Genomic DNA, 21,221 nt, shown 5'->3' with positions numbered 1-21,221 from the left:
TTTGACATCGTATTGTTCTTATTTAACTGGATTGAAGGAGTAATTTGTTTTTTCCCAATATTTTTAGAGGCAGAAGGCAGAGCAGGTAAAAGGTTTTCTGCAAGCTGTATGAAAAAGGCCTCTGCTCGCACAGTTGTTAAGAACCAAAGTCCTTTTAAATTAACTGGGAGGAGATTTCAAATGTAGAGGATCATAATAACAAAGCCAGTGCATTTTTTTTCTGCATCAAGGAGAACTGTGCTGGGGTGTGTGCGTGGTGTGGTGTGTTGTAACACTTGATTAAGAGTAGTTCTGGCTCCCCTGTGATATTTTAAAAGCTCATTTCAAACTGAACACTCTAATTCCTCTCTGCCACATTATCAGTGTAATATTAATTTGATTGGATTACAGACTATAAAATGTAGAGATTTTTTGCTGGTTTCTAAATGTTTGTGTTTAGCTAAGGTTGCATGGATAAAATGGTTGGTGCAGGGTATTTTTGGGGGGGGAGGGGGTGGGGGGGGGGTGTGTGTGTTCTGTTTTGAAGGTTTTTTTTAATGCCAGCATGTTCCTGGAATAAAAATCCTGTTGATTTAAAATTTTAATAAAGACAGAAAAAAGATTCCCATGTGAGGAGAAAAACATAGCGGTCTAAACAATGTAAAGACATAAAAGGCATTGTGTTTATAAAAATGTGTGAAAACAATAGCTGCTAATTTCACACCCCATGGGACAAGAGAGTATGAAATGTGCTTTAGCTTTAGATAACAGAGTTGTATCCGCTAGCCAAGCTGGTTTACGGAGCTTTTTCATAGTCTTTCTGCCACTAGAGGCTCGGTAGGCCAGGTGCCAGCTGAGGTGTTAGCAAAACCTACCGAATTCAGGCTTAATCTTTTCACCTACCTTTTCTCTTCCCTTAATGTGTTCATTATTTGCTAAGCATTACTCTGTTCTTTGTCCTCTTTTTTTTTTTTTTTTTTTTTTTTTTGTTTCTAATGCAGCTTGCTTTGTATGGGTGAGATATGGAACAGCACCAAAATCCGGCACCCTGGAAAGCAAGGGATTTCTACCCTGTGACAAAAGAATACCGCCTTGACTTCAGAGATTGCCTAATCCCAGCTGTTCTGATAATATAATTAAGGCTGCCTAATGTCTTTAATTTTGCAACCAGTTTGTGTGAAAAGGAGAATTTGGCACTCTAAAGGCTTAAACGCTAAATAGCAATCTCAAGGCGCCTAATTAGAATTCTCTGACATTAAGCTAATTGGTGAAACTGTATTTCAGCAGCTTAACTTCTTTATTAATTTTTCTTAGCATTTTCAATGAAAATCAATTGATGAGCTGTCAGTATTTTTTTTTCTGAAATATAATTTGCTCTTTAGTGCTCCTGTCTGAAGCAAGCTGAAACGCCCTGGACTAACTACGAAATCCATTGAATATTATCACTGGCATTCCATCCTTTTTCTTTAATCTCTTGCTCTTGACCTAAATAATGCAGTTATTGTGAGATTCAGCTTTGCCAGGTAGTCAGAGCTCTTACAGACCGCAAGTCTGGGAGTGAAATTAGCAAACTGACGCCTTTCAGACTGGCAGATAGTAGCAAGTTTATGTACTTGGGGTGTAACTTACTGTATTAGTTCAGAGAAGAGGAAAGATGGTGTGGCTTTATAATCGCTGTGGCATGTGGAATTTGGGGATTTTTTGCAATTTTATGATCAAGAAATCACATATGAGAAATTTTCTAAAGTGAATTTTTTGGATGTTCTATTGAATGTTTCGTTAAATGTTTAAATTCTGCTCAAACCTGTTGAGATCAAATGTATGCCATGATCGAGTTCAAAAGAGTCTAGTTGTTATTTGACAAGACATCTTAAAACTGTGCAGATACTGGAAGGTTGCTATGGGGTCTCCGCGCAGCCTTCTCTTCTCCAGGCTGAACATCCCAACTTTCTCAGTTTGTCTTCATACGGGAGGTGCTCCAGTCCCCTGATCATCCTCATGGCCCTCCTCTGGACTTGTTCTAACAGTTCCATGTCCTTTTTATGTTGAGGACACCAGAACTGCACACAATACTCCAGGTGAGGTCTCATGAGAGCAGAGTAGAGGGGTAGGATCACCTCCTTATGTCTTACGTGTTCCTTATATCTTGTAGGGTAGACTGTTGAAGATAATTGAGTCTTGCTCTCCATGAATGCCATTGGGAGCATTTCTTGCAAATCACATATCTGCCTTGAGTTCTCAGATTTTGTTATATTTTTATTCTTAAATGCATTTGTGATGCCAGTGAGAAGAGTAGCTTATAATTTAGTTAGTTAGCTGCTTTACAGTGTCACTTGCCGAGTGCTTTGGTCAGCCTATCTGAGGCATGTAGACAGAGGAGAGCAAATGAAAGCTAGTGACCCATCCCAGTCACAAAGAAATGAGTGGTTTGCTTTCTTATTTCCAGAAGGTGAGGAAAAGTTTGGATTATGTCTGATGGAGACAGTTAAAATTCAGTTTAATTCTGCACGTACAAAGTTAAACAGTGCAACTGACTCTAGAATGTCTTAGCTTGTGGTGGCTGAATACCTAGTTTGTTCAGCCCTACAGTGCTTTGTATACCGGAAACTATTGTTTCTGGCATTGGTAGCTGCTGCATTTGTAGTTCTTCTGACACTTAGGAGCTGCTGTAAAATAAAGTCCCAGGATGGGAGAGCCATGCTTTAGAATTCACATTCCTTGCTTGCAAAGCTAATCATTGTGAACACTTAAAATGTATCATGTAATGCAGATTTAAGTGTTTTGGGAAGCTGTTAGTGTCTGCAAGGAGAGGTTGAACAAACTGCAGAAGCAAGGCATATTGGAGAGCAAAAAAAAAAGTCAGATCACAAACTTTGGTAGCCTTTTCCTTTTATTTATTTTAAGGACTAGAATTGATTAGTATACATCTACAGGAAATAATTGGGTTAAATTGCAGCACTTTTAAAAGGTTGTATTGCTGTTTGTTTTTTTGGTTTTGTTTTTAGTTCAGTTCTGCTGTGTTACATACCTTCTTTGCTTAAGCTGTAGACTTTACTCACATAGCAGTGATAGTAGCACTTCTAGAAAAGGATGTTGAATCAGGTGGACTCTGTGGCTGTAACTGGTTTTGCATAGATAGTGATGGGCAGAAAGTAGCAGAGTAAAAGTGTATCTGAGTGAGGAAGCTGCCTCCATAACCTGAGATACGTCTTGCCAGATGTCAAGAGCAGAGATTGCTTCTGGGCCCCTACAAATGCCTCTTTTAGTTCTGCTTTTCCAGAAAGAATGGTAACTGTGCACTTCTTGTGCTTCGGTCTGCTCTTGCAAACTGTGCACTGCTTCCAGACTCTGCTGCTGAGTTGCTTGCCCTAAGGGCCCGTTAACTGTTGCTTGGGTGTCTGTCTTATCCATTTTAAGTAGTTCCTAGGAATGGGCACTTTAAGTTGCCTTTTTTCAGTTTTAATGATAGAAAATCTCAAAGTGACTTTTCACTTACTTCTTTACTGCAATTATTCCATCCAGTATTAGAATAGAAGCTGGTCTTGTCTTCAAATCTTGTGCATAGTTCAGGGTTGTACATTTAGGATATTAAAGCTTTAAAAGCTTGTGACAAGTAGATCAGATGGATTAGAATGTGATAGTTTAGGAAAAATAGTGAATTGATAGCATATTGATGGGTAGGCTAAGATATTGTGAAGGAAGAATTAAAGCAAACCAGAAAAAGATGACTGTGTAGGCTTAGGCCATTCTTCTACTTGATTTGCTGTCTATTATAATTTGATATTGCAGTTTAATTTAACAAAGCAAAAATCTTGTGAGAAAAACATAATTTGAGAAGCAGAGAGGATATTTTTTTAACTGACAAGAAGTATATAGGTAGAAATATTAAATGTATTTATGTCATCCCCACCCTCCCCCTATTTCCGAGCCCTGGAGAAGTATAATTTTTGCCTTAATCCAGTTGTTTTTTATTTCCAGCTTCTTTCTCTCCTATTTGAAGATTTGTTCAAAAAATTCAACTCTGAACTGAAAAAGATTGCTGACCAGGTAATCCCCAAGCAACGTGCAGCTCAGTTTGATGTCGTGAAGCATATGCGTCAAGACCAGATCACCAATGGCATGGTCAATGCCATCTCCACAGTAAGTATTGCTTTCATTCTAGTATGTAAAGTTTTTCCACCATAGAAACCTTGTAGAGCTAGATGATTTTTGAGATCCCTTCCACCACAAACCGTTCTATGATTCTGTGGAAATGTATAAATTTTGTTCTGATGACTACCATCTTTGACCATAAAAGCAATTCTATTTAACATTCTTTACAGATTAAAATGACAAAACTCCATCATGGGCAGGGCCTTTGGAACTCACTGAAGAATCATTAATCATCAAACCACTTTTTATTCCACCATTTATTTCAAAGTGATGTTTTAGTGTTTGTGAAGGAATGGTAGAAATGAGTAGATTTCAGATAGTGATCATATTGGTATTTATCCAACTTGCTGCCTTCTAGGTTCTACTTGACTAAGTGATTCATGGTATTTTTTGATTACCTGGATTTAGCTAGGGTCACATTATATGATCTGTCTGAAAGGTGGTTGAAAAACAGCAGGAAAACATCATGAACAGAAGATAACTGGGGTGGGGATGTAGGCAGAAAACCCAAAACCAACCTGAATTTTGAGCTCTTTAAGGGTGGCGTCTTTTTGTTGATACGAAATCACTAGTATGAGCAAACTTGCAGCGTAGAAATAAGTACTTCTCTGCTAATGATACTGAAGTATTTAACAGGGAAAACTGCTACATGCAAAAAAAAACCCATACTTAAACCTTTAAGTATTTGTCTTGATTAGATCTTAGCCTGTGTCTGCCTTTACCAGAATGGATATTTTCATTTGCGCCAGTGGGCAAGAATAAAAATACAATTACTAGCTTTGTTTCTTACCTCACACATCTGCAAGAGTGATTTGTGAGATGGTTCCTGAAATCTAGCTCCTAGCTTCTAAGTGACTTTGAAATCCACGATTTTTTAAGAAATTAGATTAGTCTGAATATTTTAGTAGCTGGTAAAAATTGTGCAACTTAATTTTTAATCTGTGGAACCCTTCAGAGGGCTTTTCTGCTTAGCGTGAAACTGAGTTTTTTCTTCAGTTCTTGTCAACAAAATTAGCTATACAAACTGCATCCAAAACCACCAACAGTCTGTTACTTACAAATCCCAGTGTTAAAGCTTATCACTGTTTAATTTTATGAGTGCCCCAAATGTAGTTAAATCTGTACAGTGCACGTAACCAAAACAATTGACAGATTTGTTTCTCTAAATGTTAGTGCTTTCTCCTAGCTGGTGCCAGTTTTTCCATTTGGACTGACAGAGATAAATCTGCAAACTATTCAGTACATATTGTAAAGTCTTCCTTCTTCCACTATCTTTGGACTTTTGTTTTTTTACTGCCACATAAGCAGTTAAACCCCATCTGCTCTTAAGCATTGAAAATAATTTCTCAGGAACAATGCCCAGTGCATACTATTCAAGAGATTAAGCAAATACCATAAAAATCATTCTTGGAAATGACAACCTCCAGTCTCTCCAGAATGCTTCAATGATAGTCTCAAAGAACATAAAATAACTCAGTAAATTCATAATTAACATCAGAAGCATGCAAAAGCATTCATAGCGCTTCTGCATCAACTGTATGGTGGTGTTCAATGATATTTGCTATAGGTCTTTTTACCCTGGAAAATAACAGAAGAGAGGGTAGGTCAGGCAGTAACGCCACAGGCCTAATTTCAGCATCTGCAGAATCATCCAGTATCGCCGAGAGAGCAGCTTTCAGTTCATAGGAGTTTTCAGTACGAAGTTCTCCACTGGGGATGGTCTCACAACAAATTAGCAGAAGGCAGTCCTTGGGAAAGTGTTACCTTTGAGATCTTCATTGCATTTGAACTGACTGGTGACATGGTGGCTGGGGTAGTTAGTAGTTGGGACAGAAACTTGCCCTATCTACTGACTCAGGTGTTGGAGCTGTATATGGAGTAGATGTCAGGACATCAAAACTTGTAGCACCAAGTTTCAAGGTCTTACAGTAGAGATTATTAAATCTGCTTGGCATGGAGACATAACTGTGTCCTACAACATACGCTGAACTCCTCTGTCATCCTAATTAAACCCACAAGTGATACAGCATGTGATGATCCTCAAACATGAAATCTGTGGCCATCCCTACCAGAGAAGTCAGATAAGCCTAATGCCCCCCGCCCTTCTTCTATGAGAAGATACATCAGTGAGTCTTTTTCTTCTGGATTCTAAAAGACTTCAAAAGCATACAGATGCATTTGATGTCAGGCTTGAATGCTTGTATTTCCTACGAAAATAACAAATCATGAAAAAGGTGAAACTGAAACTTTGTGGGATCTATTGTAAAAGTGTGTTTCACTCAAAATAGCTTTTAAAAAAAGAATTAAAAAAAGTCTATAAAAGTAGAACAGGAAATAATTTAATTTAGCTAAACTTGAGTATTCATTTAGCTGTGAGGGACACAAGAATCCTGGTGTGATTGAGTATATATTAGCAAAAATATCCTCTTATCTGACAGCAGTTTTCTGTTTAAACTTAAAAATACTTAGTACAAGTATGTTAGAATTAGTAGTTTATATGCAGATAAGTAATTAGAAATCTGTTTTATATAAATGGGCATCATTTGCTGTGTAAAACTGCTCATATCTGTCTAGGCTCTGAAAAAAGATATTGTTGAGACAGGGATAAACTGCAATAACTTTTCTGAAACAGTCACTTTGTTCTATAGGGAAACTGGTCTCTGAAGAGATTCAAAATGGACCGCCAAGGCGTGACGCAAGTATTGTCTCGCTTATCTTATATATCTGCCCTGGGAATGATGACTAGAATCTCTTCTCAGTTTGAAAAGACAAGAAAAGTGAGTGGTCCTCGGTCACTACAACCATCTCAGTGGGGGATGCTCTGCCCATCCGACACTCCTGAAGGAGAGGTGAGGAAATTCTATTTTGCTTTCAGTATTACTTGTCTTGAGGAATGGAGACACTGTTTATTTTGAAACAGGTGAGCCTCTATCAGAGGAAGAATTCTGATGAGGAGGTGTCTGGAGAAATAATTATCCTTAGCTTGATAACTTCTGTGTCTTCTCACATCCCATCTATTTATATCCTGGTCCTCCTTACTGTATTGCCTTTTTAATCCTACCTGAGAGGACTGTCTGGAAACTGTTCAGAAATCATTCAGCTGCATGGGAATGACATGCAGCCTTCCAGTTTTGCTCTTTTGATCAGAGCAGAGAGGAGTCCTAAACTCTTACCCTTTTGTTCCGTAATAAACGTTCTACTCTGAAATTGCACTGTCAACCTGCAATTTTTCTAGAAACATTTATTATTACAGAAAAAGCTTTACCCTACAGTTTGAGGGAGAACACTGTCATATGTTTTACTTTAAAGACATCATCCAGCTCTTTCAACCAAATGTTTGATGGTGGCAGTCTTCTTTTTTTCCCCTGGGTAGAAAGTACTGGGGGAAATTTGAACTTTCTGGCATAAATATGTAGTTAATATGAGCTAGTCTCATTAAGCAGCTGAAGTAAAATTGCACTGTGTAAGATATTTGGATATTTTTCATTTTAAAATGTTGAAATTTTTTTAGAACACACTGGATGTTTGGCAAATTGATAAGTAGCCTGATTTTGTATTTCCATTATGCTTTTAAGTAGCTGTTGCTTTAAAGGGAAAAATAAAGGGTTATACATGGTTGGATAACTTAAGAGCTACAACTCCATCACCTGTATTTTTTATTAGTTTGTAAATGCTAAAACATTACATTTCAGTGTAATAGAGAAAAACCTTCCTTTCTTCCCTTCTAATTTTCAGTTTAGTTAATTTGGTTTATTTCTTTCACTTTATGCTTAGACTTTTTTTCATAAGTACAGTTAATATTAGTAATACTGTTACCACTATTAGTAGTAATACTTTGGATTAAAATGGATAAAAAATGGTTTTTGGTTTTGGGTTGTTTTGTTTTTTTTTTCATTTTAGGCTTGTGGTTTGGTTAAAAACCTTGCCCTCATGACTCATATTACTACAGATATGGAAGATGGCCCGATTATTAAATTAGCTAGTAATCTTGGAGTTGAAGATGTCAACTTGCTCTGTGGTGAAGAACTTTCATATCCAAATGTGTTCCTTGTTTTCCTTAATGGTATGTAACTTTTCAGCAGTCTTGACTGATCTGTGGCTGATGGAGAGTTGGGTTTACAAGTTCAGAGCTTTATTCACAGCAAGTATTTAATTTTGCTGTAATCTTTATGTATTTTTATACTTATTCATACAAGTGCCTTCAAAAACAGAAAGGAAACACCAGTTGTTTGCAAAGTTTAGCAATGCAACTCTCTTTAAAACTACCTTTTAAAGGGCAACTTGCTTTGTGAATGGTTAGAAAAAAATTAGACCTTGGAAAATAGGCCTTTTTGTTAAAGGGGTGATTTGACATACGTGCTTTTCATCTGCACGCTTATGTTCCTTCTATGGCTTTCTATATCTACAGGTACCATGATATCATATTTCAAAATACTGACAGGTTAAAAATCACAACTGTGATTTTTACAGTAACCCTTTGTCAACAGCATCTACTTTCAGGGACCAGTATTTAATGTCTGTCACCATGAATAAGTTCTCCATTTACCTTTGAATTAAACAGCAGTTGTTCTTCAGTCCTGCCTTTTCCCAGTAACATAAAATCAACACTTGACCAAACTGCATTGCTTTGCTCTGCTTTTCTGCAGCAGTATGTTAAAGATAAGGTTCAGTGAAACCACATGCACTCTTTTCTGTTATATTTTCCAAAGGGGAGTGCAGAGCAGAATTAGACTCTTCCTTCACAAGCTTAATCTGTTGTATGGAACAAGGTAGTTATATTCCTACATGTAGGTGTTCAAGTAGTAAGTGAGGCAAAACAATTTACTATTCAGTCTATTAGTTTGTAGGTTTAATCCATAAAAAGTTTCAGGCTTGTGAATGACTGACTTGATTCTGATTTAAAACTGTAACCCAAGAGGGAAGAAAGTCTTTTAAGTACAAATCATTTAAGCTATAAAGATCTTTTTGTTGTCTTACAGACTCCTTACACTCTTATGCTTTGTCTCCTCCCCTAAAGTTTTTGGTTAAAATGACACCACAGTTATTTTACATACTAAGATTACTTTGGTCAGGTGACTCTAAATGAATTTTACTCTCTTGTTCATTAAGAAAGTAAAATACTCATCATCAAGAGAGTAAGATGCTCATCTTGTTCATCATACTTAAGTACATCAGAGTACTTAATTATGCACTAAAGTGCCCTACTTAAGTAGCAGTAACTTGTTGAGCTAAGTTCCTGAAGGAGGAATTATGATCCTGTTGTGAGTGATCACATATATCAAAAATACCAGGTCTTTCTAAAATTTCTAACAAGGCAGCAGTACAGTTCCTTGGTCTGTTCTTGGAAACCTTGGATTCATTTCAACACAGGTGAAATTACAGACTTCAGAAGTGTTGTTTGCTTGTACACCAGTTGCTGAATGGGCACCTGAGCAGAAACATATATGAAGAAAGATGGTTTCTGAAGCTATTTGGAGGCAAATAGATAGATGACCTGTGAAATTCTGATACTTAGGGGTTTTATGTTTCCTGAGAGAAAAAGAGCCAATTCTTAATTCATGTCAGAAAAGGGAAGTTTTGTGACAACTCCTGTTATTTGCAGGAGGTCGGAAGTACTTCTATGCACGCTAGATGTGATGAGAATTTCTAAGTAGAGTTTTGGATATGCAAAGAATGCAGAATGAATTTGTTCTCTTTCTGAACAGGTAACATCCTTGGTGTCATACGTGATCATCAGAAATTAGTCAACACGTTTCGGATAATGCGTCGGGCAGGTTATATCAATGAATTTGTGTCCATCTCTACAAATCTTTGTGACAGATGTGTCTATATTTCCTCTGATGGAGGGAGATTGTGCAGGTAAACGTCTTGTCAGAATTCTCTCACTAGTGAACTTACTATAAACATCATTTTATCCATGGGTACTCTTACATAAGCAAATTCAGTAGGACTTGACCATCTTTTTTTCTGCATAAATAGCCCTCGTTCAAAACAGGTCTGAAAAACATCCTATATAGTCAAGCAACCTAAAAAAAAAGAACAAAAGCCCAGAGAAATATGGTTTATCTGTAAACAAAATTCAAAAAAAATTCTTTCTTTTATCTTCTTAAAAAGGGTGAGAAGGGATTAAAATCAACCTGATTGGCAACTCTAGTAATATCCAATGTCCTTGGAGGGTTTTCTTGCTTCCTGTTAAGTGAGAAACAAGCAGCCATTAGTCTGGTATCCCATGGGTGTGGTATCATGTTTTAGAATGAGAAACTACTCATTGTCTTTACTCCTGGTTCAAAACTTCCTCAGGTGTGTATACCTGTTTGTTATAATACCAAGAAGTATACTTTGGTTTTTTTCACTGCTTACCCTTATGTAGGTAGGAAATTCAGTAAACCAATAAGGAAGGTCTCTGCCTTGAGATGCATTTGCTCTTTATTAGACATAGGAAAGCAGAAAGGAATTGGGTGTCTAAAATGACAAAGAATGGAACATAACAACATTTTGAGATAGAAAATCATGTTCATTTATAGCACGGGATAGAAACTCCGGTCACATCATGGTAACAGTGTGCAACTAGTTCAAAAAGGGGGTAGCCCACTAGCATTGACTACTTGTGTGCATATTTTGTGTGTACTTTAAAGAAGCAACAGTCACAACTACAGTTGGCATTCCACCTTATTATTAATTGAATTTCAGAATATGTTGAAAGTTGGAGGTGCACTAGAGGCTCCAAAATAGTGCATGTACAAACTGTCAGTTAATCATGCCTCAAGAGATACAGAGTAGGGGCATATTCAGTGACAGAGAAAACACTTCTCCAGTCAGGGCTAATATCGGCCATTCTGCAGGTTTGGAGATGCAGACAAGTGATATCATGTAGCTTTCCAGGAGTTTACCAAGTTTGCTTTGTGACAGCACCACCCTGCAATTGTTCAGCTACCCCCATTAACCATTTGACAGTAGTCTTCAAACTGTTATTTAGACTTCAGAGTGGACTCCACAAGTATCTTGTAGCTATTTGCTGCTCTTTATAAGAGCAACTTGTCCAAATAGCAACAGCCCTTGACATTTCGTTCTTGCATGCCATCCTTTGTGTCAGTGTTTTTGTGTGGTAAGGAAGCCTTCAGAGATCCATGTGTTGTTGAAATTTATGGATTTATCTGAGGTCACCCATAGTAAATGCCTGTAATTTACATTATGTAAGTAACAGCAAAATGCATTCTTGCATGTGGACGCTTAAGCGCAAACTGTTCACCCAGTGTTGTATGAAGTAGAGTGTCCGTAGAACTTAAGTGCTGTTCTTATATTTGTAGATTGGGAAATGAAATCTTTTAAAACCAACCACAAGACGTGACGGTAAAACTTATAAAACGTTAGTTTAAAGATTTGGAGGGGGGAAAGAGGCTTCCTACTCAAAATAGAAATCTTAACTTTTCTGGTATACTTTTTGGATACTTCATAGACAATATGTCAGTTCAGGATATCTGTGTATCAAACCAAAGTTTGAATAATTACTGTATTTATGTGTTACCTGCCTAAATATTTGTTATGATAATGGTTTTTATTTTAATTGTAGACCCTACATAATTGTCAAGAAGCAAAAACCTGCAGTTACAAACAAGCACATGGAAGAGCTGGCTCAGGGATACAGGTACACAATTCAAGCAGACCATATTTGTGTTTACTAAGTAAATACTGTGTGGAAATACTTCAGTCAGTCAGTTTTTCAGTATTTTGGGGTTAGCTATGTAGAGAAATTTACTCTCTTAGATATATTAATAATTGGTGTATTGGAGATTTAAAGTCTTAATTAAGTCTGGTGGTCTTTTTACTGCTAAGAAATTGGCAATTATGCAGAATAAATACATCTTACAGGCTCATCTTTTTGCAAGTGGAAGGCCTGAGGCAGTATCGTCCTTCTCCTCATTGAAAAAATCAAACATTTTGAAGGAATATCAACTTGATTGCCCTAAACTAGGCAGATTCAGAATTAGTTTTGAAACTCCTTGCACATTCTTAGTTTGGTTGTTTAAAGTAGCACACTTACACAAAAGTGTTTAAATTTAGCTCTAACTAAATTTTGCAAACCATCACAAAAACTTGCTAGATTACCCTGAAATTTGCTCACATTTATTCAGTCATAGTGCCAATGAGTACATGCAGGAAGATTTTATTTAGTTGTTCAGATAAATGATATTGGTCAGCCAGACTGTGTGAAACAGTAAATGGGCAAGGGGCTTAATTTTAAAAAATACATTTTCTTTAAATATGCCAAATGCACAGAACTTTTGATGTAGAAGTATTTTTCTAGTGTAACTTCTACACATCACATTCCTCCAATATACGTCTTATGTATGTGTGCAGAAATACAAGCAAAGACAGTACTCGTAGTGTAATTTTTTAATTTAACTGTAGGAATTTTGAAGACTTCTTGCACGAAGGCCTTGTGGAATATTTGGATGTGAATGAAGAAAATGACTGTAACATTGCACTATATGAACATACAGTTAATAAGTAAGTATGCATTCAGATGAAACACTGGTACAGGAAAAGTTTTCATAGGGTGACTCTCTGAAATGCAGCCATATTAATAATGTTACTGTTTTCACACACACTGCTCCATTGCAGTACAGTTTCCTTGGTTGAAATGACTCAAGATGAAAGCTAAAGAAAGAAATCTGTTTACACACATCCTAAATTTTATCCAGGAGGTGATTACAAAAAGGGGTTTAGGTTTTGGGGATCTGAACTACAAAATACTTAAAGATATATCCTGTTTCTTCTGTTCTAATCATTGGGCTGCTCATTATAAGTAATTTTATACAATAGGAATCCACAAGGAAAATGATTCCATGTGTTAAATCATGATCCTAGCATGTCATGACTGTTATTTGGGAAAATCTGTATGGCTGTAGAGGGTCCCTAAGCAACCAATTTACACTTTGACTTTTAGATGCATAATAGACCCTGATAAAAACATCTGTATCGTACTGTGTATTCTTTATCCTAGAAGTTAAACCCATTCCTGGTATGTGATTTTCTTTTAGAAAGGTTTCTAGATTTGTTGTGGTTTCCATGTATCTGAAGGACCTGATGCTTTGTTTTTTTCCCTGTGTCATGTGACTGTGATAAAGAGCCCACATTAAAGGAAGGATTCTTTTAAATTGTTAAGTCCTCCTACCTTTTTTCCTTTTTTTTTTTTTTAATGCTTTTCTGACAATATCCTGTCAAATGAATATAAGATGTTAGAAGATGTTAGAAGTTATCTCCATGAAATGGTTGATCAGTAGATTTATGCAGAAAATGCATTTTCTAAATGTTTTGTCCTGGTCAAGCACTCATGGAAGCCAGCAGAAAGACATCATTGATTTCAATGGATCTGGATGAGACTTTCAGTTATCTTTAACCTTTGCCAGATGAAATACATTAAATCTGCTAATTATATTGTATTGCGCCTGTCCAGGCTTTTGAAGACTTTATCCCTTTAAGAAATTACTCTTGCATGCTCTTGGCTGGCTTTGGTATACATGAGCAGAGAAGAGCACACACAATTGCTGTCATTTGTGCCAAAATTAAATAACTTCCACAGAGCACCAGAGCTGAAAAGTTTAAGTTACAGGACACCTGGCACAGCTAGGAATATTAATGGGAGCATATCACATGAAATCACTGTTTAATCAAAAATAGGAGACAGTGAACTTCCAGTAGCCCAGTGTGAGGAAATGATTCCACAATAACTGCCAAAAAACTTTGGGATATTCTTGCATTATCCATCAGTTTCGTTTAAGTTTAGCTTCAGTGCTTGTAGCTAATAGTGCCGTAAGTATTTGAGATTACACTGGATGAGCATGTTACTCCTTGTGTTTAGTAGTGATGTTCCCTACATCCTGAGTAGTTGATTTGTGTACCCCCTTCCCCCAGCTGATCATCTTGCATTTTAAATGGTGCAACCATGTTGGTACAGCTTGTTCTGGTAATACAACTGATGCAATCCACTATTGTGAAGTATCCCATTAACATTCCTGCTTTTGTAATGTAGGGTTCTTTTAGCTACAGTATCCTCTCTTTACCTTCCCAATCCAATTAGGGGGTTTTTCTTTGGAGGATTTGACTCTATTTAATGTGTTCAAATTCTTCCTCACACATTTGTAACTCTGATTTTCGAACTCATGAGATTATCTCCCTTTTTTGGGCTCATTTCTGGCAGTGACATTTTGACTTACAGAAATTAAACTGCTCTGTAAAGTTTGAAGATCTCTTATTAGAATTCTGGAATACTTCATAAGATACTAGGATCTGCATATGTTGTATCTTCTTTGGTTGAAATAGGAGAAATGGAAAAATGCTTGTATTGAATCCCCTATCTGAAAATGTATATGTAGTTCCGTGCCCTAGTATTTTCTGAACAAATTCTCTGACTTCACTGTCAGTAAGTCTTAAGCCTTTTGTTTTATTGTTTGAGAAGTGTCAGCAGTTCTGTGAAGTTCTGCAGAATGGGGATCAGTCTGGGCTTTAAGTTTGCTACTTGCTCCTGAGACCATTTTGCAATTACTTGACTGCAGTTAGGATTCTGCCGTTCATTAATTGAAGCCAGACTTCAATTAACATAGCTGCTTTTTATCAAGTGAATAATAGTGGCTATCCTCTGACCAGCAGGTGATTTTTAGGTTGCTTAAGCATACTTGTGATTTATAAAGATTTCTGGGTATGACAAATCATTTCACTAGGTTTGCTCCTCAGGGTTTCCAGATTTTTCAGTTTTCAGCCTTCATTTTTTCCCGTAGTACATACATTGTTTATGTAAGTTCCTGCTGGTCCTTGTCATCAGTCTTGTGGGTAATTCCTCAGCCTTTTTGAACTTGTGATGCTTTGCTGGCTTATAAGTGTTGTAAAGATGTTGCCAGTCATTTCCTTTTACAGGTCTTAGAGTTTTGTAATCAAATTACTGTGATTAACTAATTTTAAAAAGTCTTCCAAAAGACTTCTAAGGGAAGTCAAGCATTAAATATGGGATTTTCCTAATGCAGTGGGTTAGGCATGTGGGAGAAGCAGTGTGCATGCCTAAACCCAAGGTCTGTGTGATAACTCCAAAACATTGTGAAAGATATTCTTTGGATAGGTTTAGTTAATAGTATCTTTAATTCAAATTTCCCTATTTCCTAGTTACTTATCTTGATTTAAATTCAGATCTGCTCCAGCCGAGCTTTATTGTACACTCCATCCTTAGTCTTCAGTCTCTCCACTTGCATCCTAATGCATGTTAAGGTTTAATTGTCTTTATTGAGCATGGACTTTCTCCTCTGAAGCTCATGCCAAGTGGAACAAATTTTGATACTTCTCAGTCTTTACTCCTCATCCCTGTGTTTTTACATACTGCCTTTTAACAATGTAATTGCTTCCAAAATATGTGCAGAGCTTTTCCAATGGTTTTTATTATACCTTATCATCTGTGGCACTGGATCTGTTTTGGACATAGATGTTTTCCCTCTAACTGACTACGTAACAGACCTTGGAAAACTAAAACTACACTTCTTTTTTTCCAGTACCTGAATCTGTCTTGCCCTTCCTTCCTCCACCTCCCCAGTGGATTCCTAAGATCTCTGAGATTTGTAATTTCATGTGGAGGACTCTCATTACGTGAGAAGACATTCCTTAAGGCATTTTAGGTCTTACTGCATACAGTGATGATTTATTGCCTTACTGAGCTCCCTCAGGTTGTCGTTACCTGGAGGCTTTTTGTCCACAGTGGAAATTCTTAAACCCTCATTTATTTCTCCTTTATTTCTTCTCATGTGGAAACGCTTAAAGCAAAAATAAAGCTTTTTGTAAAAAATAAAAAATAAAAAAATCCCATAGTGAATCCATATTTTGAGGTCCTGCTGTCTTACGTTTTCCTAAACAGAATTAACTGAAGTATTAGGAGATACTGCTAAATTAAACAAATTCTAGTGAAGATGTTTGTTCACAAGACTGCTATAATTGGTATTCTTTCCTTTAAGAGATACAACACATTTGGAGATTGAGCCTTTCACACTTCTTGGTGTCTGTGCTGGACTGATTCCATATCCTCACCACAACCAGTCCCCAAGAAACACTTACCAGTGTGCCATGGGGAAACAAGCAATGGGTAAGACTTTTTTTTTATTCCTTTTTTGAGTGTTACGTAGTTTTTGAAGCTACACAGCAAAAGAAACCAGAAAGTCTTTCTTTCTAGTTCATGTGAAAGCTTTGCTGGGAAGAGGAAATCGGCACTTCTTTTTAGCTTTGAGGAAGAAGGAATTTACTTGTGAAAGCTGGAAAAATTAAAAGCAAAAATACCATTCAGTTTTGCTCAATGAAGAGCAATCATATCTGCAGGTCTTAATGCTTTAAACAAAAAAAAAAGGAGAAACTGGGGCACTATTGCTTTTTTTGTTGCTTTTTTTTAATAATTGTCGTGGCTTTGACATCTTCAGCATAGCTGCAAGATTGACAGAGTGGTTTTTTTTTCCTCTTTATGCTCTAATATGCTGTGGGTTTCCAGACAAAAAGTGTTTAAATGGGTTCTCACAAAGAGAGACAGAGCATGGAAAGAGGAGAATTTCCCTGAATAGTTGAGTAGGTGTCCTAAAAATGAATAAATAAATAATTACATTGACATTAGAGAAGAGTAATCAAAAATATGAAAGAAAATGTTTAGTTACTTGAACACTTCCTGGACCTGTAGTTTCGATTTTGGGCTTTTTCTGGTTTGGATGAAGAGGGCAAGTAACAGCTCTCAGTAAAATGATTGAAAATTGCATCACTTAATAATTGTTTCTACAAGTGTGATAGTTGTTCATTAAAACCCAATGGTTTTACATTTTTTTTATCATGCGTGATTGACACGAGGTAAGTTCTGATCCTTCCTTTAATACACAGCTAAACTAACATTAAAGCATCCAAGTCATATGGCCCGTGATCAAGCCAGAGTGAGTCCCAGGAAGAACCTGACCAGTAGTACATCAGTTCAGACAGCTGTATTCAGACTGGTCCTGTACATGCCAGTTTTATATGTTACATTGATGACTTGCTCGCAAGTTGAGACCTACAACAGAACAACTCTGTGTCATGGAAAAACTACCACTTCTATTAGGTTTACTAAACCTTTTGTTGGATGCTGTGTGTTCAAAACTCTAACACTGCACCTTTTGTGAGACTTCTTCAGCAGAATTAATAGCAAAGCAACTGCCTTGTGCTGAACTGTTATGTTTGGTGCACCAAAATAGCAGAAAGTAGCAACAGATGTGTGTCCTCCCTTTACATTTAAAAATAAAGAGGAGCGATGCAATCTTTTTCCTTACAGTTCTCCCCCATCCCATTATCTTTCCCCCACCCCCGAGTCTCTATTTTATGACTATTAGTCTCAGAAGGTTTGGTTAGTTACCACACACAGTTAAGCAGGATCAGTGTGTACAGAAAGCCAATTCAGTATCTGTGGAGTTCTTTTGTAGTTTTCTGTGTGAAGGTTTTTTTCCCGTTTTGTTTTGAGTGTCATTTGCAATTCATTGTCTGTGTTTTCTGAGGTTGGTGTATTCAGCTGCTTTGACCCTAGGTCTTGCACATTTAGCTCCTTGGATACAATCCTCTGACGTTCCTGCTGACGCTAGGAACACAAAAGCCATTGAATATCTTGAGCAATAAAAAAAGCCTTTGTTTCGGTTTGTTATGACAAAACACCTGACTCAAAGAATAAGCAGCTAGATAAAAGTGCATTTGAAAATTTGGCACATGACCTGAGCTGTATTTTCCTCTGTCTGAAGTATCTGCAAACACCTGAAGATTTTTATAATAACTGTTAAAAAAAAAAAAAGCCACCATAACTGACAGTAGATAGAGGCAGAAAAGACTTTTCTCTACATTTATTGATCAGTTGACAGAGGATATTCCTGAAACTTTTCACGTGGAGGGGGAGTTCTGTTTATATTTAGGAGAAGATGTGATGTAGTGCTTCAAACCCCCACCTTTCAGTAACTATCTTATTTTCTTTCTCCATACTGAAATTGCAGAGCAGCTCCTGGGCCAACACTGCCATTTAGAGAGTCTCATGTCCAAGTCCACTGTGCCACTCTCTTGGCTGTCAAAACCTGGGGGCATGGAGGGAGCCCCTGGGGCTCAGACTTGGGAAAGAGAGCCCTGTGCTGCTCAACACTGACCCCCTCTGACCATGTCACAGGGCTGTGCCAGCAGCTTTGGACACTCAACTCTTTTTTTAAGCAACATCAAGCCAGGGAAGGGTGTGAAAGCACAAGTAAATGGAGAGTGGTCATCAGAGTTTGCAGTGGGGTCCGTAATACAGTATCTCTGACAAGCATTAGGTGGTAAAATATTGATGTTTCTGCAGGATAACATTAAATGTCCTGAAAAATGTCCCTTTCATGGGCAGAATGAGTCATCTTGAAGGAATAGGGCTGAGCAAACTGGGTTTCAGTGAAATGAAGTTGAAAGAAATCCCTCTGTTTTGGCATAGATAATTTACCATATGTTGCAGGTCAAACTGGGGAAGTTATGATTATGTGGCAAATAAAACAGCAGCTGCAAAGACCTCAGTTCAGTGTTGACATTTCAGTGCAAAGTTAACAGTTGTAGCTTAAATCTGAGAAGTATTTAAGACTAAAATACAAGAGTCTGTGCTGTTTGTATTCCATGTGTTGCTAAAATAATGTGTAAGAGGATCAAAGGCTTCTACAATTAGTAAAATCATTTTAAATGGAGCTTCTCAAGTCCATTAAGACATAGTTTGACACACTGTACCTCTGTGACTGTGAAGTGTTGTGTAAAAGCATGATGTCAGAAATTAAAACATACACATTTTCCTGCCAGTAATCCACCATATTGCACATGCACATCTGTGAGAGCATCAGTGTGGGTACACAAAGCAAGCTGCACACTCTCACAGCACAACTGTGCGCTGCATTTTCAATGCATATGTCATTACGTGAGTTTTGAGTAAGGAAAGGAAGGTTTGAATGCTAAAGATTACTTCAGTCTCTGAAAGAGTAGAAGTGTTTTAGGGGAGGGTGGTAGGCGAACAAGCTTTGTTGCAGAGGTTTATGTTAAAGCAACTTTGATATTACAAAAGCCCCCTCTTACTGTATCGTGTATGTGCTGCTTTGCTTATGTGACGTAGCAAAGCCCTTTATATACTGCCTTACCTTGTACTGTAACCAGCTGAATATGTTAAAATTGAGTTGAGAAGACAAATGTACTTCAAGGAACTGAGTGCTGGGGGTTGTTGGGTTTTGGCAGTTATGAAAGGCTTGTTAGTAGGATGAGAGCTAACAGAACTGAAACAAACTTTGAAGCAAAACCAGCTGTTGCTGGTCATCACAGCTGGACCTGGGTATTTTGTGGTCAGGTCTCAGTTTTGCCACTGTTCTTTGAGGAGCAGCATTTGTGCTCTGTGACACGGTCTCTTTTTGCCGGCTCTTCTCTCCCTGGTAGCAGGCACAGAAGTGCTGGAACAGAAATGAGCCAGACTACTAAGCCCAGTTTACCCATAATCTTTTTAACTGACTTCTTAATCTTTCTACAGTGAAAAGAGTATTTCAAATGCTGAATGTCCAGATCACCTAATATGTGTACTGTGAAAATCTCTCTGAGATGAGTGGGAGTCCCCTCTACAAGGCTTAGTGCAGCATTTAAAAATTCCTTTCTCTGTTGATTTGTGGTCATATGTAAGAACAGAATAGTAGAAAATCCATGGTGAAATCTGGAGAAATACAGTAGTACAGCAGTTCTTTTCTTGGCATGTGCCGTAATAGCCCTTTTGGCTCATATCTTAAGTAGATTATTTTCTGTATCCTTATTTTGATTGTACTATGTAAAGTTGCTCTAAGTAATACACCAGAGAATTGAATAAATGTTTTTTTTAGCTGGCTGTTTGTTCTGGTGAGTTCTCAAAACTCTGCATCAGAATAAAAATACCCTACTTATGCTAAATATCAATAGATAGCATTTTTATAGTGATTACTTCACACTGAAGAATGATCAAACGGTACTTAAAAATAAAAAGTCAGGAAATGGGGAAGAAAAGGAAGAATGCACACATGCATTCACAATACAGCAAGCAAAAAAAGAAAAGAGAGAAAAGCAAGAAAATGATCTTTGTTGTATCCAGCTCAACCTTGTGTGTTTTGCTTTAAACAGGGCTAATTACCAATGAGAAAAAAAATTGCTTCTTGCTGTTGGGATCATTATAAACGTGGGTCATTGTGAGCAGGGTTTGTTATGGTGAACTTTAATTATACTTTACTTTCACTTGGCTGTTTGGCTGAAGCAAACAAGAGCTCTGTTCTTTCAGAGAGAAAACAGAAATAAAGCTAGTGACTTCCCCCATTTCAACACCCACAGCGAGGTCTTGTCCCAATGCACCAGTCCTCAGAAGACAAGAGCTGCTTCTTAATTTTAAATAAGCAGATTGTGGTTTAAAATTGGTTGTTAAACCAGTCTAGAGAAGGCATTATTTGTATAACCATTAAATCATAGCAATTAGGACAAATATTGTTGGCATACAGCATGCTTTTTGCCTAATTTATTTCACTTGTACGCTTGAATCATTCTCTAACTGGCTTCTTTCCTGCTAGGGTATCCATCACTTGTATGAATGTATATGTTTTCCATTTGATATGATACAGCATTCAACTCCTGAAGACTTGACCAAATACAATTTATTATTGAGGCTCAAAATCTCAGTGATTTCGGTTCCTCATGGCTCCTCGTCTGATACAAACAGTAATAGTTCTGTTAGACTCATCTGAACCTCTGATTACAAAACACCAACTTTGAAACACATGGAGCTCTGAGAGAGAAATAATTTGCATTGCCTGAAATATGTAAAAGCATCAGCTGTAATCATTGATACATAGGGGATTTCCACAGATTTTTACTGGGGCATAAGACAAGTTTAGCTATGATCAGGTGCTGTGGACATTGTTGCATCTTAACATCCCTAACCAGTGAACCATAGCAGGTAACAGCATATAAGCATCTCAGAGAAGAAAAACATTTGCAAGCATTTAAAAAGTGAAAGTTGACATGGCTTTCTTGGGAGAAGATTTCTCTCAACAACAGGAAAA

At 37.3% G+C, this 21,221-nt stretch overlaps 1 protein-coding gene across 1 annotated transcript in view; it reads left to right on the top strand.

Annotated features, from left to right (window-relative positions):
* The window catches only part of POLR3B (RNA polymerase III subunit B), a 73,195-nt gene that overhangs the window by 21,872 nt on the left and 30,102 nt on the right, over positions 1 to 21,221 (top strand). Inside the window, exons 13-19 of the mRNA XM_057420512.1 lie at positions 3,958 to 4,119; positions 6,780 to 6,980; positions 8,032 to 8,194; positions 9,837 to 9,990; positions 11,702 to 11,776; positions 12,541 to 12,639; positions 16,125 to 16,252. Coding sequence (XP_057276495.1) covers positions 3,958 to 4,119; positions 6,780 to 6,980; positions 8,032 to 8,194; positions 9,837 to 9,990; positions 11,702 to 11,776; positions 12,541 to 12,639; positions 16,125 to 16,252 — 982 coding nt within the window. The remainder of the gene's footprint in view (positions 1 to 3,957; positions 4,120 to 6,779; positions 6,981 to 8,031; positions 8,195 to 9,836; positions 9,991 to 11,701; positions 11,777 to 12,540; positions 12,640 to 16,124; positions 16,253 to 21,221) is intronic.

Source organism: Pezoporus wallicus, unplaced genomic scaffold (genome assembly GCF_028554395.1).
Source record: "Pezoporus wallicus isolate ANWC-B61680 ecotype Strahan unplaced genomic scaffold, APGP_CSIRO_Pwel_v1 contig_2871, whole genome shotgun sequence".
NCBI lineage: Eukaryota > Metazoa > Chordata > Aves > Psittaciformes > Psittacidae > Pezoporus > Pezoporus wallicus.
Note: the sequence above shows the minus strand (reverse complement) of the source record. Positions and strands in the feature narration are given on the sequence as shown.